Below are 24915 nucleotides of genomic sequence, written 5' to 3' on the forward strand. Positions count from 1 at the left end.
CTTTATGTAAAAAAAAATAGCTGAAAAATAGCCATCTAAATAGCCCAGAGCCCAATGTAACATAATCATTCTTTGTATGTAATGTGACATCTTCTCCATTCAACAGGGCACCGGCGAGTATGGAGAGATTTCTCTGAAACTTACTGACATACTGTGTTACTGTTTCTTTGTGTAAAAACATCCTATTCTATTTATAAGTTGCATTCTGTAGCTAGGCACCTAATAATTTTACTGTATGATTGTGTATGTGAAAAAATAAACATGATTTGATTTCAAATAACTTGTTTAGCCCCACCAACAGTCCCCAACCCAAAGATATTTAATTTACAAAGATATGAACAAAGAAAAGCAACATATTCTCACAATTGAGAAGTTGCTTGATAAATAACAATCAGTGAATTGACTAATTGTTTTGATACTAAAGTCTTTGCACTGAGGAGTTGTATTACTTAATATTTAGATAAATTAAGTGGCCTGTATGTTTGCACTAGATGAAGGTCAAGACAGGCAAATGGCATTCAGTGTGTATGAAGATTGACCTATCAAGTCTTGAGAAAAAAGAATTGTTCATCAAAACTCCTGCAGGGTATGAAAGGGGAAAAATGAAAGCATTCAGATGAGGGAAGTATCTGTTTCACATAGTCCCTGTCACTGCTCGTGACACTCCCCCCTCCTCCTTCCCCTCACAAGACATGAAAGGGTGAACCTCATAATAAAATGGAATAAACCATCTTCCAAGGTTGAATTATTGTAATTACATGTAATTGAGTGTTTGGCGGCAAAACCATTTCCTCCTCAGATCCCGCATGTACTTTTCGAAAATCACGATCACTTTGTTCTTGGCCCCAGCCACCGATTGACCTTCTCCAATTGCAGTCTTTCCTGAATGGCTGTGACATGAGACAGAGTGGGACTTGGGGGGAGGTAGAGGGGGAGCTGTGTGCTATGTTGTCACAAGATGAGTTACTCTTCACCAGTTCCATATGGTTTCAGTCATCTGTTGGGCTCATTTCTCTCTCTTTCCCCTTTTTCGCTCTGCCTATTTATAAATACATGAAGCCGTGTGCGACGTTCTGGCCTTGGCCAGAGGCTGGGGTTAAGAATGGGAGAAACCACCAAAACACAAATTAGTTCATGTTTCATTCCAGTGTCTCTGAGGAGGTTGGTTTGTTCTGGGGCAGAAGTACATGCCTGTACAGTAGACGTGCCTGAGGATGCATAATAGTGGCCATTGTTTTCGGGTTGCGCTGGTCAGCCAGCAGTCTATCAGCAGAAAAGCACCAGTTTAATTGACCTTAACTTGCCATTTGTCGTTCTGGAAGAGTTTTTCTTTTGTACATTGTGGGTCAACAAAGATTAGGCAAAAATTACAGGCTGTTTTATTGATGGAGGAGAAAATTGCAGTATGTTACCTATGCCACCACAGTATAACATTCTCACTATAAAATAGATTTTCTCAGTGAACCCACTGACGTGTGCTAACGCCCATAATTCTCAAAGTAATTTCAAACTCAACATTACATTTTCAACAGTACAGCTGTCCAGTGAGGATGAGGCAATGGGGCCAAGCGGTGACCTGCTCTGTAAATGCTTCCATGGAGCTTTTTACCCCTCAAAGACCATTGTGTCTGTGTGAATGTACTCATCTGTGTCAGCCCTGTCAAGTTGTAATTGGGTGACCGTGCAGAAGTTGCAAGAAGCTATTCAGTGAATCCCCAACAAATGCGTTCAAGTTTAGCTCAGAGGGCGAAGCAATATAACTGTCATTACAGTGCTGATGAAGCAACATGATTACTTCTGACCTGCACAACTTGCTCACATGAAGCCTGTTTGTATTTTTGGTACGACTCACATACTTCTACAGTAACAGGAAGTGACTTTTTGGTTGAGCCACTGGGTTTTTCCCTTGGTTGACAGGAGATTAAACAATTTATTTGAGGGTGAACGACTTCAATTGTCATATTTAATATTAAGACAAAAAAAAGCAAAAGGCTGAGATTCAGTTCAGACATTACAAAGAGAGAGATTAGAGAAGCTTCATATTGGAAAATATGCAGTTTTTTGCATTAATTAAAAGTGTCAAAGGTCCCCTGCCGAACTTGAACCAGCAAAAGATCCAAAAGACTTTGGTCATTTAGAGTAATATATGGTCTTATAGTGATAAAATTGATTACATCACACAAATTTAGAATAAGTAGTATTACTCAGGGTTCACTGAAAAAGTAATCGTTTGAACCAATAAGAAGTAAAGAGATAATTACATATAATTGACTTTTGGTGGATCAAGTTAAAACACCTCTTTGATCTTAAAAATAAAAAGATTCCTTAAGCTAAAATAGAGAAATTTTAATTCTAGTATTCATAGTCTATTTGTCAGTGGGTATCACGCACTCCGCTTGATTACATGGACTCCAGCTCAAAAGTAAGTTGCTATTGGGAATGTCAGGTTGCCATTTTCTTATGATTGGCTGATGAAAGGTATAATTTGGGACTGCCAAGACAGCAACTTCAAAAGCTTCCAATGCCATATTAGGCTGGAATGTGAAAGCTGTCCAGGCAAAAAATGATCCAATTTTCTACTGGCTTTAATTACAAAGAGGATCCCCTTTCATTGGTGGGGCAATTGCTGTCCATTTTAGGAGACCATTGTGGAAAATGATTAAGTCAAGCATATCCAGAATGCTTGAATCTGGACTGTCTTAGTGTAGTCATGGCGTGATTATATCATATTTGAAACTCACATGTCCACAGTCTCTGTAAAGTGACCTCCAAACTGATGGTTACAAAGAACCAAGAGATATCTTTGTGCCGAACAAGACACAATGATGACATTGATGGCCATAGTCCAATCATTCAGTGTCCAAAAAGTAGTTTCTTTAATAACCATTTTGTTTGTGCTCGTGGTGAAGGGTAAGACAAAATAAAATAAGAGGGTAGAGGGTAATTTGCCCTGTAACCGTGTATTTTCAGAAAGTTTCCCTTTCTTGGCTGTCACCACGCCAGCAAAATAAAAGCATAAATTGTGGTTAATCCCTGGAGCAGAGACATTGTGCCTGAAGCCCATTGGTAATGGGCAATGCCCTTTCTAATCTAAATAAAGTTAAGCGTTTGCAACAGCGACTGCATTATGGAAAATCCAATTTGTGATTGCAACATCTGTACTTAACCTATGGGTAGTTCTTTGTTGGTCCAAGCAGCTAAACTGCATGTCTTTTCCACGATTTGTTTTCCAGGAAACTTACATGTTCATGACCTTGCATGCAATGCTTATGATTCATATGCAAAAACTGGGTCCTTGCTATTATGATGGTCAAAAGAATTAACGTCTAAATATTCTCAGACATGCAAACCCATGCACAGAGTAAAGCAACCTGAGATACTGTCTCTGCACAAAAGAGCTTTTATTTTTCTCACACAGGCACAAAGCCATACACAGTATCATCCAGCCTTCATTAAAATAATAACAGCTTATTTGCTTGATTGTCATTTGTTTGTCGATTAATAGGATAATAAATATTTATCGTTATTGATAATTAAATTAACATGGCTTCTAAGGAAGGAACTCAAATGTTTGCGACGTGAGTCAGAAATCTACCTGGCACCAACACTACCTTTTTTCTGATGAGCTCTGAAAAGGCTTCTTCTATTTGTCTCATTGACATAATGCCAAACAAAGCAAACTAGGTGAGTTAATTCACCATCCAGGCCAAAGCTTCCCTCTCGACTGCCACCTGTCAGACCACATGTCAGGAGGAGAAGGACAAGAAGAAAAGGGACCATTCTCACACATTTGGGACGTGTCCAGAGGCTTATTTGTAAGCCTGCAGGGTGTGGCAGGTAAGCTTCCACCTCAAAGGTAACAGCTCCCTCCCATGTAATTGCTTCTCATCAGATCAAGCTGCATGACATTCCTACAGACTGTTTCAAGTGACTACTGCCAAAAGACAGAGAGTTAACTGCCATCAAAGAGGATAATCTCCCGTTTGGATCAGTGGTGGTTGATGGTATATCATTGCCTCGTTAGCTCCGGTTTCAGACTACACCCCAATTATAAACAATACAGACAGGAGAAAATACAGCACACTGAGGGACTCAAACAAGCAAAATGCAGCAGGACAAAATAAGACTAGTAAGCAAGCAACATGCAAAAAAAAAAAAAAAAAAAAGCCCTTACAAAAAACATGGTTATTTGCACCAATGAGACTTCTCTTATCAATGCTGGGGCCATTCTAGCAAGTCAGAGGAAGGATGCATCCTCAGGCAAAGCAGAGATAAGGGCCTTTGATAGAATTAAGCCAACGTCAAACAGCCAGTAGATGAGTCCTATGAAGATAAAGCAGCCAGGACTGACAGGTCTGATAATGGTCCAAACAAAGAGAAAGTGGAGATTAAGGGGTTCCTTTTCAGGCAGTTAAGTGGACTGCCCAGAGGACACTCCAAAACATGGCTCATCTGTCAGGGACGGGAGCAATGGATACCATCACTGACGCTTCATCCAGGGGACAGATGGTATCTAGGAATTCCTATAAAGAATGCTGTAACGTGGTTTTTAGGGTATCATCAGTAGTCTACTTGATCAGCATGTTTGCAGCTCACAATATTTCTTAACATGTAGCTGATAATCTTATTAAAAATAAAAGAAATATATTAAATGCAATTGACGAATAAGCACACAATCTAAAAACGTCAGCTTCCAAGCAAACAGAACTTGAGTGCAAAGGTCAAAGGGCTGACAATAAAACCACTGTGAGTGAAGTGTGGGTGACTGACTTTTACAGCAGCGATTCCCAACCATGGGTACCTGTCCCCGAGCAACTATCTCTGCAGTTGACAGAGGGGACGTGGAAAGCTAAAATAACTTAACATGGAAAATATATAATTGGATTTAAAAACAACATCCACATGTTTCTGTGTCGAAGGAAAATAAAGAGCAAATTATGAGTACAAATTGTGGTATATTTGCAGTTACCGGCAGTGGTGGAAGTACTTTACTTGAGTATTTCGATTTTATGCTTCTTTTTACTTACCTTAAGAAAGATTAAATGAATCTGTAGTGTTTGATAGTATCCAGTTTATATTCCACTAAAAGTATTTGAGTGGTGCAAGTGAATGAGTAATTTAAAAAAAGAAAAGACAAAAACATTCATTATGAAACATAAAATCAGTTGGTAAGTAGCAGCCTGTCACTCTTTGCCTTTCTATCCCAGTACAGCACATGCGTGCAGCAAGCTCTATTAGTGCGTCTATCCCGTGGTAAGATAAAAGTTAAGAAACTTTAATGCTCCGTTAGAGTCCTCATATCAACACATTAAGTATAACTAATGTAGCCGTGGCATTTTGTGCCCGTAACCTTAGTCCTCAAAAAGCTGTTCTCTTTCCACAGTCGAAGCAAAAAAAAGTGAATGAAAAAAAATGACGATGAGTTAATGCTGAGGCGGCCGAAAATGAGAGACAGTCGCAGCACTCAGTTGTAACACAGTCTGGCAAAACACTAACAAAGGAAATGAGCAAACCACACAGCAAATAACAGACTTTTATTCAACACTCTGGGCCTCACTGCTTACATCTGGGTGCCAACTCCCATCACTTACAAATAAACGGATTTATGAGAAATATTACACACAAATTACTACATTTGTCTAGACAGGACATTATTGTAGCTTTACTTACATTGGCATGACCGAGTTCAGTTTTCATAAATATGTATATTGGTACATGTCAAACATTTACAGCTTCCAAATTCGCACTTAGGACTAAATGGCATGAATCAGTAAATAAACTACATTTCTCCCAGTGTAAAACTATACATACGAGTTGGACTTCCCTGCCAGATAAACTAAACTCGTTTATACTTCCTACGAAGAATAACTTTGATTTCATGAATTTAAAAATGTTACAACTGTAATTCCGCAGTTAAAATAAACAGGGTTGGGTGAACTTTTGTGAATGTGTCATATGTTCTCCTCACACTATGGTTATATTTTAAAAATATTGTGTGCGTCTTAGCAATATGGCCCTAACACAAGGACCATACATTCTAAAGTTAACTGAAATATTCTCAAACAAGTAGTGGGTTTGCTACTAAGTAACGATGCTTAGCAGGCCCCTCAAAAACACACCACTTTATTCTTGAGTAATATTGATTTTATCGAGACTTGTATGTTAAGACTATATTCAAAGCTGCAATTGATAATATCCTGCAGGAACAACAGGTTATTCTCTAAAACTACTTCAGTCATTTAAAAGTGGCTGTTCCGTTTGCTTTTTCATAAGCTTAATTTTCAGTGTGTAATATTCCTCTTGCAGCTTGAGGACTGCCTCTTGTCTTCTCAGCACAGACATTTCCAAATCCATTCGCTCTTGCAAAGTTGTGCAGTGCACTGCCGATGGAGAAGAAGAGCAGGGAGTATGTAGGTGTTCTGCAGAAGCAGCAAGGCCAGCAGCATGATGAGCGTTAAAAAAATCAGTCATTTTTTGTTCTGCTGGAGAAGTGGATGGATCCGGATATGTGGAGAGCTCAATCTTTCTTAGTGGATGTTTGATTGTGAATTTCTCATCTATGCTGTGCTCATTTCCATCTTCGTCACTGCTGAAAAAAAAGCTTGTAAATGATAACGTTTGACATTAACATGCCTTTTATCCTTAAAGTGGCTGGTTCATACAAATTACAAAAAAAATATGTATATTTTCTCATTTGCCTTTTGTTGTTTAGTTTTATTTATCCAGGTTCTGAAATTACACCTCTGAATATTCCTGTTACTCTAAATAATTCACAGAGCTCACTGTGAACAGTTTTCACTATATATTAGTTACAAAGTTCCACTAAAAACTGTACACAGTGAGGTTTGTGGATAACACAAATGTAACCAGGACATTAAGTTGAAGTAAGTGGGAAAATACTGTATGCTTGTTTTGTAATTGGGGTAAGCAAATCTCAATTACATATTTTCAATAAATTACTATATAAAAAGTTATGATTTGTTTCAGTCGAAGCAAATAAAATAACCACCAAATAAAAAAATGTATCACCTGTTTTGTTGAGTGTCCACCAACGCAGAGATTGAAGAATCTTCTCTATCGTGTAGCAGCATGTCTGAGATGTTCATCACAGAAAGCACCACCTGAGTCACAGTACTGAACTGTTCAACGGACAGGCCTTCTATGAAAAAAAAAATCATGTCATGCATTAATTTATAATAAATATAATACTATATATTCAACTGAAAAAGGGATGATGTGGATTAGCTTATTTATTTCTCAAGGTTCTTAATTTAAAATGTATTTTTCTGCAGCCATCACGACATAGCCACCTTCAAGGTGATGTTTCACCAGTCTTAGGGTGGCAGATTTTATAATACTGAGCAGAATACTTTTTTCTTGCTAACAAACAGCAGATTTTCCTTACCTATGCCCACTTGTCTTCTCTGTCGTTTGATCTCCTCCCTGGACTTTGCCAGCAGATTTTCCCACTTTTTGTTACAGTCAGAAACTGTACGCTGAATCTGTGGAAAGGCAGTGTTGATGGATTGGGCTATTTCCTCCCAGGCTTGCCTTTTATCATGTACTGAAACACCAGTGGTGCACTTCCCTCTGATTATCTCTTTCCTCTCCCGCATTAACTGAGCAAGAAGAAGACACTCCTGGTCTGTCCAGTTAGGTCTCCGCTTCCTGGTGGACATCCCTTCAAGAAGTTGCAGGGGCATTATTCTGGAAATGACGGACACAATGTGATTATCTGTCTCCAGCCTACATTTGCCCTTTGTGTCCTTAAAGCGATTAGACACAGTGCAGACAATGCAACACGACCAAATGTAACAATACTATTAAACATGAAAATCTAACTGAAAGGCAAATCCTTAACTTAAGTATTTTTTTTATCTTAAGTTATTATATTTAAGAGATTTTTTTTATTTTTTAAGATTTTCGCTACCTTGAACCCAAACAAGTCGAGGAGTAATTTGATTGCAGGTCAGATGTTTGCTCGATGTAAATACTATGAGCTACAGTACGGGCTACACTAGATAATAACCGGTAAAACCTTAAGGTGAAATGTAAGGCTTTCTTCTCCGTCTCAGGGAAAATCCGAAGCGTCGCAGGATGATGACGTCGTCACTTGGTGACGTGTCAGTTTGTTTACAGCGGTCCCTGCGCTGCAGCTGCACAGACATGGCTGTGGATATAACTTTACTTTTCAAAGCCAGTGTCAAGACAGTAAAAACCAGGAACAAGGCGATAGGAGTGGGCTTTGACTCCTCTGCCAAAGATGACATTTTCAAGAGGAGCAGACCCAAGACTGGCTTCTCACCGAAGGCGAAAGAAGTGGTGAGTGTTTCCTCAAGCTAACTTTAGCTAACTGGGCTAGCATCGATACAAACTAACTTTACGTGAATGACAGCTAAATACTGTGCTGTTTTAATGACATTGTTGCTCATGCTGTATTGTAGAACTTGCAGTAAGCCTATGAAATGTGTACAGCAATTTAGAATAATGAATGTGTACCATGTTGTTCCCATTTAGCAAGGCCTGTCTCAGCAGTGTAAAGTTAAATATACAGTATATGATTAGACAACTTCATTGAATGCAACGTGAAGTGTTTCTGAGTTGGGAGTGGGGAATATGGATACAATCCCCTATCCCAATCTATGTTATTGATATGATGATATAATCTAATAATTAGATATCTGACAAATAATGGCACTTCACTAAATTGATGTTCGAGTCCTACATAAATCCAGTATTGCCATAAAGCAGTCATGTGTATTGATTCCTAACGTTGCCCAATACACCCAGAGGTATTAAAAGGATAGCTGATTTGGTATAAAATGTGTGACAAAATCTCTGGTAGCTGACAAAGTTATATAATCCTGATGTTTAACTGTGTAGGTTTAGTTGGAGGGAGATGATGTGTTGATACACGTGTGAGCTTTATCATAATTGAGTTGTCTGATTATTGAGCTGTTCTGAAGAAAGCCTCCTCCTATTTAGATCCTCGTGCATAATAGCACCCTATAACAGCATACATTAAAGTGTTTGAGGTGCCAAAATTGATCAATCAGAATGTATTTGCTGTAAATTGGTTCAAGGCATTCAAGGAGGCTGTCAAAATGAAATACATCAAAACATAACTTGCTATGACCTTTGTGACTGCCAGCAGAACATGAGTTCTATGATCTTATTCATGTCCAAGAAACAATTTCCCAGTTTTATAGAGAAGAAGTATTAACCTTATAGTCTTGACCAAGTATCCTTAAATCCTTTTCAGAGCCCTCATTCGAACTAGAAACCATAATCATATTACTCAGTCAGTCGGAGCCTTATTTTCTCCCCGTGAATGTGTTAGTTATCTACTCTAAAGGGAAATTACTTTTCCTCTGAGTGTTTTAGTGATGCACTGGTTTTCTCTAAACAAAAATTGTATTTTACAAGATTAACTGTCATTCTGTGTGTTCAAAACAGAGTAACTTTCCACATAGCCACACACAGCGGCCTCCCTTTGTCCGTCTTTCACTGTGTCATTCTTGCTGGTGAGGCTGGACCTTTTTGTTGGCTTTAACACACGTAAATGTGCATTGCAGAAAGCAAATGGGGCATGGTTTGAGATTAAAAATCTGACAGTTCGGTCTATTCAACCCTTTTGGCACATATTTACATCTTGATCACATGTGAATCAATGGTCACATGTTTTGTGTACAGTGCTGCTTGTCTGTATAGCTCATATCTGGACCCATGCACAAAGCATTGAGGCAACTTAACTTAAGTAGGTGGACTTTTAAAGAAAAATCAATTCCAAAATGTCATCTAATGGACACAGAGAGATGTAGATAACTGTAATAACACAGCACTCTTAAAAAACACTATTTTTACTTGAACCTTGGTCAGGCTACAGGAATTTTCAAATCTTTCATAGTGTGGGCAGTTCAGGATTAAACGACTGCTCTGTTTGAGATCTGGGAAGACAAAAGCTCAGTTGTTGAAAAAAAACAAAAAAAAAAACATTGGGCCAACTGGCCAGACTGAGCAGTTTTATGTCCAGAATATTTTGTGCCAACTGTCAGGTCCGAGCGCCACTGCTAGATTTTGGGCTTTGAACCAACACAGAAAATTGCTCAATGCGATCTAGACTTCTAGACTTCGGAAGCCGAAACATTACTTATAAAACTAGTGAAGAGCATTCTCCTCACTCTATTTAGATTAAAAAGACATGGCGACTTTTGTTATTATCTCCTGAATTAATTAAAACAGGTTTTCAATCTCAGACAAATGGTCAGCTATAGGTTGTATTTACATCGTCAGCGAGGACATTTTTATTTCAGTCCCTCTGTTGACAGACTTAGCTTAGTATGTAAAATGTCACATAGTTTTAAACCTTGACCTTAAAAACTTGGCAGATAGGCCTACATTGGTGTTTAATTAGTTCTTGAAAACATCTCAAATTTTATTCTTCCATCGAGGTTAAGAGACATCATCAATGGCTGGCAGTAGGTAATGGATCATTGGGAACTACAAGGCTTCACTCCATGTCATGAGAGTTGATTCTACTGCCAGAAGTCCTTGGCCTGACATGAATATCGTACACATCGTAACACAAACCTCTTCAAAGGCACCTTGAAGAACCACTTTACGTTTCCCTCGGGGAGTCGGGACTTTAAGTTGTACCTGATGTCTCCAACCATCAGTCTGAGGCAAACATGAGTCTGGTCTCAGCAGCTCTGCACAACTAGGTTTTTGTTATGTTCTGTTACATTGATATTAGAAATGGTGGTTTAATAAAAGCAGTGGTGCTGATTCAAAGAAACCCAAACCTATCCTGTGGTGCCTGCCCTCTGCTCTCCTCCCCCCTACCGCTGTCTCCCTCACGCTGCAGATATAATCTCAAACCATCTCGGTGAAGCAGCTTTTGTAGAAATTGAAATTGCGAGCTTGGAATGTCCTGACTGCTTACAGTTATGTCGCGGTTTCCACCCACAACTCAACTATCAATTCTTTTCTGTACAGACTGACATAGGCAGCATTTTTTCTGCAAGTCCCCTCTTCACATGTATGATTCCATAAACATACTGCAATAACATTTTCTTTCGGCTCTCGTACAATTTCTTGGGGAAAGCCGATCCTCCCAAGAGCCAGTGATTAAAGGTGGAAGATCAAAACAGAGAAAATATTAAATTAGGTCCCCAGTAACAATGTTGACGGCCGGCACCTAATGCACAACAGATGTGGGTGCCCTTCAAGACATGCATAACTCTCCAAGTTCCCACTGAAGCTTCACAAAAATAGAAGGGAAAACATCAAAGTTGACAAATACACAGCGGTCCTATGAGTCTTTTTCCCGCTCAAAAAGCAGCTCAAAGAGAAAGGAAATTTAGCTTCTTTCAAGCCAATGAAAAAAGGGCTTGATTGACTAATAAGAGGGCCAGTGTTTACAGGGTGGGGTTTGGTTAGGGGAATCTTTTACCTCATAGGGGTCGGTTTGGGGCACAGTGATCTCCATTTCACCGCTCACCTCATCTCTCTCCGCAGCATGCTGCCCTTCTCGAGTTTAAATGGAAGAGGTCACTTTAAAATTGGTAAATTGTGTGTAGAAAATAGTGCTTGGCTCCCCACTGTGCCTCCAGTATTGGTATTCCAAAATTGGCTCCTTCTCACAGTATTTTCTTAGAAACCCTGAAATGTGTGGCCATCGGCCAGCACTTAAAAGTATGTTTTGCTGATTGAGGGGGGGTGCTTCCCTCTGACAACTTTCACATTGAAATAGTATGCTTATATATTCTCAAAACATTTAGGTTAGCATTTGGTTTACTTTATGTATTTGTCAGTGATGATCAAGTTTCCAAGTCCAAAATAGTTTTTAAACATTTGGGTTCAAAGTTAAGTTTTTGGGGTAAATAATGTCTGTTTATTATTATTATTATTATACGAACATGAAAGTCAACTATTTCCCCAATGAAATACACTGGGATCACGATGGCACACTCAAAGATTGAGACCAAACTCTAAAATGGTTTGTCATATTACTTTAATGTTTCTGTTGATGCCGTCATGAAGTTGGAGCACTATATTTACGAGTTGGCATTAATGTCGATCATTTAGGGAATAAAGTGCACAAGTTTGGAAATCTAAGATAAGATAAGTAAATCCTCTATTAGTCCCACAGGGGGAAATTAAGTAATAATAAAAAAATAACTAAGTAAAGATGTAATAGATAAATATACAGTAAAAAAACTGAAATCTAAAATTGTAGTAGATAGACTGGATGGTTGAGTTCACATTATAGAACATAAAGAATAGAATATTTGGTTATTGCACAGTGGTAAATATTGATATTGTTATAATTTTTCATGATGTTGATTGTGCAGTCTGTGAGCAGCAGGAACCTTCCTACACCGCGGGAGAAGCAGCCTGTCACTAAAGGGACAGGCCAGTGCTTTTAGAGTGTCCTGCATGGGGTGGGACATGTTCTCCATCAGGGATGAAAGATTAGCCACCATTCTCCTTTCTCTCACCACCTCTACTGAATCTAGGGCGCATCCAAGGACACAGCTGGGAAGTCTGCCAATTTGTCTTGAAAATTGTGTTGGCCCTCTTCGTAAATAAGAGTTATTGTTGGTCAATTAACAAAGTTAAAACGTTTAGGGTAAAAGCATCAAGCCTAAGTCCTGTAGCTAAAATTTACCAGCGTAAATACTCACAAAATAGCCTTAAAAATGTAAAGTAATTATTTCATGTCATCCACATTGTAAATATAAAGCTTAATCTGACTTTGTTGTAATGTTTTCTCATAAGAAAATTTGAAGGCTGAAACCTGTTATATTTTTAGCTGAGTGAAAGTGTGCAATCTATAATTATATGTAACATTATTTACAAAAACTTGGCTGGATGGGTAAATGTGTGATAATAGTTCCAACCCCAAAACACTTAAAAAGTCACAAACTTGGCACAGAGGTAAAAACGTCCTCACATACAGCTGTCAAAGCCGGAACTATGCTCAGTCAGGACTTCAGCCATGGGGAAGTGATTTGCAGGGATCACCCTGAGATGAATGTGCTGCTAAAAGGTCTCTTTACCAGTTGGCCTAATCTCAGCACTGTTTTCCCATGAAAGCCAGGCAAATTGAATTTTGAGGCATCCTGTCAGGCCGGAGCACAAGCTTCATTTTGTTTCACTGCGTGCAACAAAATGCTTTTGCATGATTCATGAAAATGAAAATAAGAGAGGAAAAAGTGGTGAAATGCAGATTTGCAGATGTATGTCTAATTCAAAATCATAAAATGGACACGAGATCCTCTGCAGACTAAATAGTTTAAGCCGAACAAAGGTGTGGTTGAGCTCAATAGACGAGGCTCAATTTAAACTTTTAAACATGTAGGAAGACTAAAGCAGCAGCTGTTGTCGCTTTTTGAAGAATGCTGTCAAGCTTTATTATTACACAATCTGAAGTTATTGGGATTTACAATCACTGAAATACTACCAATGCAGATGACAGCAGGCGGCATACTTGACCCTGACACTTTAAAACACAGAGAGTCTGAACCATGAAACTACAACAGATGTGTGCTCCTCTACCTAAAGACTAGTGTTTTCCTTTAATCTAGATTAAGATGTTAGTACAACAAGACATGGGGTATTGATTTATGTTTAGTCATTTCACATTTATATTGAATGCATCAAGTGAAACTAAATATAATGTTGCTTAACAAACAGTAAAAATATTGTTTACTTTCCATTTGTGGTTACCACTCATCTACAGAAGATTTGAGGCATTGTTTAAGGTTACGGCCTCAGAGGTGCAGATGCAGTAAGTCCTGTTGTCAAGTTTTTAATGAGGTTGAGTGTTACAGTGTTGTTAACTTGACATCCAACACAGCAGAAATAGCTTTGGTTTCCAGGCATACACACTTTGCTTTTAGTTCCTAAAAAAAAAAAAAAAAAAAAAAAAAAGTATTATATAGAGAAGGAAAGTTGTTCATTTTGCACATTTTACAATTACTATTGTCACCCATCCTGGTTTATCTTAGAAAATGTACTTTTGAAGTACCTTATATCTAGCATCAGTTGTTATTCCCATTATCAGGAATTATTATTATTATTTGATTCTAAATTATAGGGATCATGACTACACCATAACCACATTTATTTATTGGCATATTTGAAGCATATACAATTTTTTTTAAATCTTTGCTATGTTCAAAGAAGATAAAACAAAGCTGTAACTGCTCAGCTAAAACAACCAATTGACTTGCATGAAAAAACAAGGTGGTTGCTGATACTCTGGCAGCGCTGCTGCTGTGTGCAATTTCAGATTTTATATTTTAAAAGAGGAAGTAAGGCTTGATGTACAGAGGTTTTGGAGCAGATCAGTAACTGTATATTGCGGTATACAAAAATAATGCTGGTGAATATGAATTCTAGATGGAGACACTGAGTGAGAGGAAGTATGTTTATTTACCTGATAAATAGACTGTAAAACATGTCCCAATTAATCAGAAATATATAGCAGGAATCACAAACAGTACTAGTATTAATTAAAATCATGCTAGCTTTTCTAAAAATCGACTTTGTCTATCTGATTGTGACATTGTCACTTGATGTCACGCATGCCCTTCAACGTTGCTTCTGTTTTTATTCATGTATTTTGTCTACCGTGGTGTCCAGATTTTTATTGTTAGCTAAACACGATTTCCCCAACCAATACGTCTGTTTTTTATAAAATTGATTATTGAACCATGATTTAGGTACTTCAAAATGCAGTAAAGTAGTTTAAAATCTTCAAAACAGACCTGTCTTAATGGTGATGTCACCTACACAGACGACCGCAGCAACCTCTTGCTTCTTAAATACTTTCAATTATTTTCAAACAGAGTTTAAAGAGATGTGACACCGTCAGTCTTACAGCACGATAATTCTGTTGTCTCTGATTTATACTTTATACAACATATGATGTCACTACTGTTGTGCCTCAAAGTTTGTTTCTTTTTGAGTTGACATTTTGTATCCATGCATGATCTGATCAAAAATGAACAAACACAAAGACTGTATACAAGCGCTACTTACCACGGCTTAGACTAAAAATGAAACACAGTAATACTACTTTAGCACATATCAAAAAGGGTCAAAGACCCCGTTGATGAATGAAAAGTCTTCTTTGATGGCACTTTTTTGGTTTGTTTATGGAGCTGACTGAAGCGTTCATATTGTGAGAAGAAAAAAACTAAACCCATTAGAGAGTCAGACATAAACATGATAATAAAATCAGCATGTGGCAGAGTCTTCTCCACTGAAGCATCCTCTCTCTATCAGGGCCCACATACGGAAACACAACATCGCATGGCGTCAGCGTGGATAGCCCTCGGTCAGGACACACAGGGACTTAGACCAAAGCGGGGCAGTCATCATCGAATTCTGTCAGTTACCTGGATTTAACAAAACAAAGAGCCATCCAAGCTCTTTAGAAATCTGCTAGCTAAGCCTTTTTCTCTTTTCTTCCTCATAATAATCCCCCCTGATGGTTTGTTTGGGCTCAATCGGGGCTGGAGGGAAACAGGGGAAAGGAGAAAGTGAGGAGGTAAAGTGGGGGTCTTTGATGATGACGAGATTAGATGTAGCCCGGCAGACTGTCTCCTTCTGCCGTCGCTGCGAGCTCTGCCCCACACACACACCTATGGCGGCTGCACGTATTCACACGCACACACACTCGCAGATAGCTACATACACACATATACGGTGAGCCACATGCACAAGGCCACCCCCTTCCTCATTGTTGAGGAATTACTTGCTCTTTAGGGTCTTAAGTTACAAGAGCAATTGATCCCTCTGACCCCCTGCAAACCCTTGAGGTTGTGCTGGGAATCCGAGCCCCAATGTATACACACAGGAGACAGCGCAACCCCCAAAGCAGCACTCTTGACACTCCCCGGCACCCCCACAACACACACACACAAAAAAAACCTCTTTCTTTTTTTTTTTTGTCTGATGTCCCAATGCTGTGAATCTAGCTCTGCCTGCTGGTCAAAAAGGTGCATTGCAAGGGAGAGAGTTCTGCAGGCAAATGTATTTTGTACATAAATAAAGGGCTAAAGCCAAGTGCTAATTGAAAGCAGAATAGTAATATTGTTTAAAGTAAAAGATTCATTTGTAATGCCATATAGGTTTCTATGCACCTTGTGACAGGCCAAGATACCCGGCTGGTTCGATACCCGGCTTCGGCAGTCGATGTGTCCTTGGGCAAGACACTTAACCCCAAGTTGCTCCTGAAGGCTTGCCATCGGTGTGGACTGGATGTTGCATGAATGTTAGTTAGAGTCTGATGGTGGCACCTTGCATGGTAGCCTGTCATCAGTGTGTGAATGGGTGAATGATATGTAATATACTACTGATTGTAAGTCGCTTTGGATAAAAGCGTCTGCTAAATGACTGTAATGTAATGTAAAGATAATCTCTAAAACAGAAAATTACTGAAAATGCGCCTCCACAGTATTTTTCCTGGTTATTTTGGTTTTCTCAGATAAAGGGGTCGGAGGTTTAATAAGAAAATATCGTGACAATCTACAATCTGCCACATCTTTAGCACTCAAACGCCTGGACAAATTCCGTCTCCTTTTATAATCAAACAAATAAATTCACAGGAGTTTTACAAAATGACATTATGGCAAAGAATTGAATGCCTATTTTCATTATCCATTCATCTGCTGATTATTGTCTCTTTTTAAACGAGTAATCGTTTATAGAATGTCAGCAAATAATAAGCATCTCAAGTTCCCCATAAAATGTTCTTGTCTTCTCCGACGCAAATTCCAGACACCAAAAATATTTACTTCACCATCATAGACTAAGAAAAACGGAGAGAAAAATTCACTTTTGAGACGATAGAGACTTTGGGTTGTTTGCCATATTTGCTTAAAAAATGACTAATTACCAAAATAGTTGTAAATTAATTTGAGTCAATTGGCTAATTGATTAATCGACTAATTGTTTCATCTCTTGATAACATTAAATACCTCAGATTAGATTAAAGTGTTTTATCTTTGAGGTGAGATGGATGAATAACTAATAAAAATGATCACAGAAGACGATAAATGACGATCACACTAAGATGTCACAAATAACAGCATTTCTCAATAAAACATCCGACAACCAATGGGTTATTTGTCTCTACTGAAAGATACATATTGGAATGGCTGAATGCATAACATAATTAGTAACTTTGTTAATAATTGCTTATTTTTTCCAAACCAACTTATCACACAGGACCTTTGGGCTGTACGGTTGTAGTTTTACGGTTGGATAATCCTATCAATCTTGCAGGACTTTGCTTCAAAGTGCCCTCATATACTGAGACACTACATAATGGATACTATTTTGAAAGACTTTAAACCATAATAAAGGTTCTCTTCTCCCCTGAACCTCCCTCTAAGCTCAACTGCTCTGAACAACAATTAACTCTTGACCTCAAATAATTGTATTATTACAAGGGTCGGCTTGCCTTAACAGCCCTTGCCTAAGTTAGTGCCCCACAGCAGTGACATACGTCAGTGAATTACCTTCTAAACCAAAGAAGGAGTTCTACATTTCTAACAAATTGCTCAGCTCTGTTTGTCTTGACACCTTCTTTCTGCGTCGAAAAACACTGCTCGAAAAACACTGCTTCAGGTCACCGTGACGCTAGGAATTAATGTTCAGAGACATTATTGGACTGCTGGTGCCAGGTTACTGCCCCTTACAGCCAACGCAATTTGATAATTGAGGTTGTTAGAGTGAAAAAGCTGAAGGCTGAAGACAGCGTCGTTATGCTATCAAAATAATCTCCCATGCTCCGGGGTCGCTGTCACAGTCAGACTCATTGTGTCATTTTTCAATCCTTAGCTTGTCTGAGTTCTGTCTTCTTCTGGATCCAACAGAGCCCGCTGTGTGCATATTCACACCCACTTGTTACCTGCCAGCACAGCTCTGTGGACAGGGAAGCAATTTGGTCTTTTTTAATATTTGACCGAATTACAGGAGCAAATATTGGATTGAACCAAGTTTCCTCTGGTTTGCCTGTGCACACATACGCTTTTACATTTTCTCTGTGATAAATAGAAACAGATCATGAATTTAAAGCTTATAAGAGATAGTTCTGTCAGTGTTCTGTATGCAGCCGCTCATGGTTTTATTTATGAGAGATGTGTGATGAGGAAATTGCAGGTTTGATTTTTGTACGTCCCTGACTTGATGAATTGTCAAAAGCAAATATTGGGAATTCACAGAGACAGACAGACATTGGTCGCCTGTCACATCCAATAAATACAAAATGCTACATTTACTCTGGCTCTGCCTAAATGTAGTCGGGCGAAAATAGTTTCCTGGTACAAGTCTAAAAAACTCTTTCTTAAGCCGTGTTGACATGGTTGACATATTTGAAGGAGCAACTGAGGCATAGCATTTAAAGAGACTCATTGACGTGAAGGTAATCAAGTAATGCTTCTTCTCACTTTATTTTGGCAGATCTCGAACATCACCAAGCTCAAAGACTTTCTGCTACAACACAGGAAAGATTATGTGAGCGCCGGAAGGTAAGCCACGCCAAACAGTCACAGTAATCCACCACAATCAACAACAGCAGCCGGTAAAAAACCTTCAAGGCTGCAGGGGGGGCGGCTGAAGAGGCAAACACTTTGATTCTGAGAAAATTCAGAGAAGGTCAGGAGTCAGGGCTACTTGAAGGTATCTTCAAATCTGTCTCCAGTGTGGGTGTGTGTGTGTGTGTGTGTGTGTGTGTGTGTGTGTGTGTGTGTGCGCTGTCTGCTGGCACAAGGTCAGCAGCGAGTAGGGTGGTCTGTAGCGGCAGGCTCCAGTCTAATTGTCTGGAATAATTGAGCTGCGAGCAAGTGAAGAACAAATCACGCCCTGGGACTAATCCAGGCCTTCCTCCCTCCATGGCCCCCTCTGGGTTCTGTAGGTGTGGGTGTGTGAAGTAGCCTCTGTTTTGTTAGGTTTGCTGATAAAGCATCAGCAGAACACATTAACTATACATTAGAGATGTCAGTGGGTGGATTTCAGCAGTATTTAGCGGTGGGAAAATCCATCAAGAAACCATCAGTGGTGGAATACACGCCAGTCTCGTCTGCAGTCAGCCGTCCCTGTTCCAATTTTCTTATCAACTTCCGTTTTCCCACTCACTTTGACTTTTTCTGACAGAATAATTAAACATTTTTATATAAACTAAACTCCCTTCCAAATGTTTATCAAATTAGTGCAGCTGGTCATCATCTTAGACCAAGTATCAATTTGAATATAATCTAACATGTTATGGCTGTATCTTAACAAACCATAAGTCACCATAAGTAAAGGATGACTTGTTCAGCTTTTATCACTGATTCGTTGTTCTTTCATGTTTGTTTTATTTGGAGGCTGCAACGAATGGTTCTCTTAATTATCAATTAATCGGGAGATTGTTTTCTCGTTTTGTCAGTAAAACATTAAAAAAATGCGATAAATGTCCATTGCAATTTCCCAGAGCCCAATGTAATTGTTATTTCCAACCAACAGTTCTATACCAAAGGTTATGCAGATGTAAATCAGAAACACTTTGGTATTTGTGCTTGAAAAATTACTTTAAAGATTATTTAATCTTCTTAATAGTTGATGATGAATTTTCTGACAATCAACTAACAATTTTTCAGTTCTGGTGCTATCATACATATATATTCATGATTCAAGTTCTTACTTTTTGCACAAATTATTTTTATTAAACCAGTTTAAGTAATTTAAAATCCATCTTTACACCCAAATAGGTTGTCACAAGTCTTTACATGTGTTACATATGTATACAACATTTGTTTGTTCTTAAAGAGTATTAGAAGTCCACTAGAGGGAGACAGTAAGTCTCAACTACGCACCACTGCCTGACAGCAAGGTCCTCTGTTAGATTTCCAATTATGGTCATTTCTATGTCGAGCTTCATGTTCTTCTCAAGTTTGTGCAGGTTTCCTCAGATTGTTTCAATTTCCTCTGAAAGTAATAAAACATGAGCTCAGCTGAATGGGAAACTTGTATTTTGCCCATTTGTGGAAGCTTTAATGTTAAGAGGTGTGCCTGCCATCTGCCCGGTGCATGATGGGATTGGTCTCTTTTCGACATGGATGTGAACAGGGTGCAGAACGTGGTTGAAGTAAGACATGAATAGTAGGGAGGAGGAGGTATCTGTCAGTATTACGGCCACTTATGATAAAGCTGCCTTTGTTTGGATATCAGTCAAACGTTGAGCTTTTGATACATGCCCGCAAAGTATTTAAACTTACTGTGATTGTTCTTGTGTGTTTTACAGTCTCATCTCGTCAGATCTAACCCGTATGACGGACAATGAACGAGACCAAATTGACCAGGATGCTCAGATCTTCATGAGGACCTGCTCTGAGGCCATCAAGCAGCTACGCAATGAAGGTGCATGCTTGTTTTACCGTGCAGCAAAAACTAACTAGTTTAGAGATATCATTGGAAATGTAAAACATGCTTACAGGTGATAATGCATTGACTTTCAGAAAATCAGCAGGGGGCTTGAATTTGTATTTGTCGTTACTTTTTTGCACTATACTCAAACACAAATGTATGTCTGTATTAAGATAATGTTTTATTGTCAAAATAGCGGAGAAGCAAGTGATATCAGCCCAGACAAAGGAGCACAGAGGGGCTGTGCTGGACCTCATTGAAATGTATCTGAGAGGTGAGTTTATGCAACTCATTACAATGCAAACCTTGTGCTCTATGGAGTGTTTTGTATGCATCCATTTGTTATTCTTTAGGGGTTTATTCGCTGTAAGAGCCCAGCTGGCTGGTTGCATCAGTTAGAAACATGAGCTGCATGCTGCATAACTGGAATCATTTAACCAATATTTCAACAAACAGGACTGCATGGAACATCATGTGCGTCTTGTTTTTTTTTTTTAAGGAGTATGTAAGCTGTACTCTGAGCAGAGAGCAATCAGAGTTAAGAGAATGGTGGACAAAAAGAGGCTGTGAGTATAAGCATCCCTCCTTAACAACATTTATTATTTACTTCAACAACTTGCTCCTGGTTCACATGACCCTGTGTTCTGTGTTTTCAGGTCAAGACTGGCACCAGAGCACCGCATCAAGGTGGGGAAAATGCCGGAGGTGGAGCCCACAGAGGAGAAGACTGTCAAGGAGGAAAGTCCTGGTGAGTCAGAAAGTCCCCTGAGACATTGGGAACTATTTCTGTGGCGGTGCAAAGACTGGAACAAGTAACCCCGCTACTACATGTTCATGCTTTACTTACTTCCTCTCTGCTGGTTTGGTATTTTTGTGTATTTTGCTATTTCTGTTCCAAGTAAAGTGCCCTTTTCCTTGCAGTCTGTGTGCGACAAGAAATTCAAATAAAAAAGGAAGGGACGAGAGACGGAAATGCACAGTGACTATGTTATCATAAAGTGAAACAAAACAATCTTAAACCAGTAGATATATTTGCTCATGAATGCAATGTTAAAGGGATTATAGCAAGAATCCCAGTAAAGCAGTCTGTACCGCCTTAACGATGGGTGAGTGATTATCTGCAACTTTCTTTATATTGTATGAAAGTGCTTCCCTTCGTTATTTACATTTCAACAGACAGATGAAGGCAGCAGGGCCGATCTTTCATCTGCAGCGTCTAATTTAAAAGGTTCCTTGCAGCAGCTCTGCATCATTAAGCCTGATGATTCATTCCGGGTACTTGATTAAAGCACAACCAGTAACTTTTAATCTGCAGTCTGTTTATGCAGTCCGAACCATCACGTGTTGGGAATCCTTAAAATGCAGGGATGTACTTCACAGTTCACTGTCAAAAGATAGGATTTCTCAATATAAAAGTTCCAAGTCCTCCAAAAGTCATCATTGTCAGTATTCCGTTAACAGGATTATAAAATGAACCCTAAACACTGCTTTTAAGCATTACTTCCTCAATCTTATTTTGCTTTTAGAGAAACAAACTGAAGAATCCAGAATAAATTTTGCACATTTTAATCAACTTTTGCTATATTCATTTTCAACAAAAACAAAATGCACATAATTGCAACTGCATTAATGCTTTGCAGTACTTTGTAATATTTTCCTACTTGGAGAAGTCTCTCTGCACTCCAATCCATTTTCATAAATCCATCGAAATAACCGCTCAGGGTCATATTTTACTCTTATAAAGATAATTAGCAACTTTATGAGCGGTTCAGATGAACAAAGTGAAAGACTGAGTAAGTGATGTAACACGTATAGTGAGTTTTTTCCATCTTTTCCTTTTCCTTTCTGCAGAGAAGAGTGTATCAGAGGTCCTGGACAACCCTGTCAACCTGTGGGAGGAGGGCCGAGTGGAGGACGAGCTCTCTCCTGAGGAGATCCAGATGGTGAGGCACCATCATTATTCATTATTCATGTCATACAGTATATATGTAGATTTGTGTGATTCTTGTATGTCTCATGAAAGGACAGCTATACTTAGACGTCTTCTAAATGAACAGGGACTCTGTAAAGCACACATTAATCGCTTCACTGAGGAGGGTTTTAGTGTAAATTACATTATTTGATGTTCATATTACAATCTAATCTCATCTTTTTAATTAGCCAATTGAGCTAATTTAGCTTTTTTGCCAGAGTGACCTCCTCAGAAGTTTGTGGTTAAGGTTAAGTGTAATATGCAGCCACAAGTCATATTAAAAAAGGTTAGGCATCTCAACGTGGCATACACAATTGATGAATATGTTTCATTATTGTGTGTTTCTGTCTAGTTTGAGCAGGAGAACCAGAGGTTGGTGAGCGAGATGAACAGCCTGGTGGATGAAGTGAGGTGAGTCCAGCTCAGTGCACACATTACTTTCCCTTCTGTTCTGATCAACACGCAGGGGATGTCAGTAATTTAATTCTGTACATACATCAGTATTGTGAAGCAGAGAAGTGAAGGTTTAAATGATTTACTGGTGGTTATCCAGAGAGGCTCTTGTGTGAATGTGTTACACAATGTCTCTTCCCCTCCCATTATTTACACCACCCTAGTGATTGAAATAACGGATCGGAAATAGAGCAAATTGTGTGAAATAGCACAGTCCATCAATACAGGATTAGATTAACCAAAGGAGAGGTGTTTGCAGATGACATTGTTTGTTCAAGTTGGGACAAAATGGTCCTAATGTGACAATTGCATGCCCCTGTAATACTAATGCCATCTGGAAGTGCTTAAATATGCTAGGCACTCTATTTTCATGGGATATTTCATGCATTTCTTTTGTGCATTTCAGGCAAATCGAGGGGAAGGTGGTGGAGATCTCTCGACTGCAGGAGATCTTTGCTGAGAAAGTCCTGCAACAAGTGAGCTGACTTCCTTCAATATCATTCATTTGGATACTTCATTTCGAGAAGAGGTTAAAGTTAAACTCATTGTCCGTTTCACTTTGCGTGTCAGGAAACGGAGATAGACAGTATTCATCAGCTGGTCGTGGGTGCAACAGAAAACGTCAAAGAAGGCAATGAGGATATACGAGAGGTAACATCACTAATCTAATATGCGTGGGGAATACAATTTTATATTAAGTTTTCCTTTGGTTAATGTCTGTAATCATTAACTTTGTTTATTTCACAAGGCAATCAAAAACAACGCTGGCTTCCGCGTATGGATCCTGTTCTTCCTGGTCATGTGCTCTTTCTCTCTCCTCTTCCTGGACTGGTACGACAGCTAACACAACCAGCCAGCATGGACTCTATATTCGACAGGAAACCGTGTGGCACTGGCACATATTGGTTTTCTCATAAAGGCGTGATGACAACACTGAGACTGAATGTACAGTTTACCATGCTGGACCTGGTGTACAAAGTGCTCTTTGGGAAGATGCTGTGTTCAAGTGGACATGGCAGTTTGCTCTTTCCATGATACTAACTATCTAATAGTGTTTGTCCAGTGCTTTCAGGACTTAAATGTTTAAAAGCCCTTCTATTAAGGCAATTTGTCCACATTTATGTGTGTTTATTGCTGGACAGTCGGTCTTTCTTTGTCACTAAAAGCAGCGATGATTGTTTGATTGGAAGCAACTACTCTTCTCTGGCCTTTTGATTTCTGATCTCCTTTGGAACAGACTGAAGGATACTGTTCGCACTGGCATAACATTAACTTGCTGTGTCATGTACAGTATTTAAATAGATTATACATTTGTGTACCCCAATGACACTAAATTATACTTCACTGTCAAATCCTGATGAATTTTTCAGCTTTCCAGGCAATTATGAGCAGCAGAGCAATTTATTCGATATCTATCACAGCATAACTGTACTGACACACCATTCACGTTCTAGTAAAACTAAGCAATAGCCTAAATTAAATTCTGTGTCTGCTTTCTTTATTTCAGGGTATCAATTTATAACAGTTATTGCATTTCATATTCATGTCAAGCTTTCAGATAACATCAAGAGCAGCAGATAGGCGAAGCCTGCCCTGCTTCATGTCAGCTAAAGAAAGAAGCTGTCCACAAGAGATTTGATTCCCACAGACTCCTGATATTTCTGCTAATCTGTTTATTAGGATTAACCTATATCCCAGTTAAAGCATTACAGCGCTTAGAATTTTTTTCTTTGATCTTAACTCAAGGGAGCTGGAGCTGTTAACTGTATTTATGTTCTGCACTGAGGGAGTTTCAGCATCACTGACAAGATTTACTCTTTATATAGTTCATGAAAATGTTCTTATTCACATATGCATTCCACTTCGATGTTGGTGTGAAATGTGGGCACTTTATTTCAGTTTTTCATTCAACATTTTTTATGTAGCAAATGCACTTCAATGGAAATCGTTACATTGTTTGAAAAAGGTACATTATTTGTGACAGTTTAAGTTAAATGACAAACGCAGAAAAAAGCAACAGGACAAGCGACTACTGTCAGATTGTTCCACTACATCAACCTAAGTCTAAT

The 24915-nt window shown here is 38.9% G+C and overlaps 2 protein-coding genes across 3 annotated transcripts; one reads left to right on the top strand and one right to left on the bottom strand.

Moving 5' to 3' along the window:
- Positions 1-5537: 5537 nt before the first annotated feature.
- si:dkey-6e2.2 (uncharacterized) lies at positions 5538-8017 on the bottom strand. Of its 2 annotated transcripts, none has more exons than XM_054616925.1 (4): positions 7931-8017; positions 7406-7707; positions 7030-7159; positions 5538-6586 (listed from the first exon to the last, which is right to left on the bottom strand). In XM_054616925.1, the coding sequence occupies exons 2-4, from the start codon at positions 7701-7703 to the stop codon at positions 6232-6234; spliced, it is 783 nt and encodes a 260-aa protein (XP_054472900.1). In that variant the 5' UTR covers positions 7704-7707; positions 7931-8017; the 3' UTR covers positions 5538-6231. The 2 variants fall into 2 exon arrangements, with proteins under 2 accessions (XP_054472900.1, XP_054472899.1); XM_054616924.1 differs by having other exon boundaries at positions 5538-6589.
- On the top strand, positions 7961-24338 carry stx18 (syntaxin 18). Its single transcript, XM_054616923.1, has 11 exons — positions 7961-8322; positions 18478-18545; positions 20300-20415; positions 20618-20695; positions 20921-20987; positions 21078-21169; positions 22273-22364; positions 22746-22804; positions 23253-23322; positions 23417-23497; positions 23595-24338. Exons 1-11 carry the CDS (start codon positions 8098-8100, stop codon positions 23688-23690), a joined length of 1044 nt encoding a protein of 347 aa, XP_054472898.1. The 5' UTR covers positions 7961-8097; the 3' UTR covers positions 23691-24338.
- Positions 24339-24915: the final 577 nt, after the last annotated feature.

Source organism: Anoplopoma fimbria, chromosome 17 (assembly GCF_027596085.1).
Source record: "Anoplopoma fimbria isolate UVic2021 breed Golden Eagle Sablefish chromosome 17, Afim_UVic_2022, whole genome shotgun sequence".
Classification (NCBI taxonomy): Eukaryota; Metazoa; Chordata; class Actinopteri; order Perciformes; family Anoplopomatidae; genus Anoplopoma; species Anoplopoma fimbria.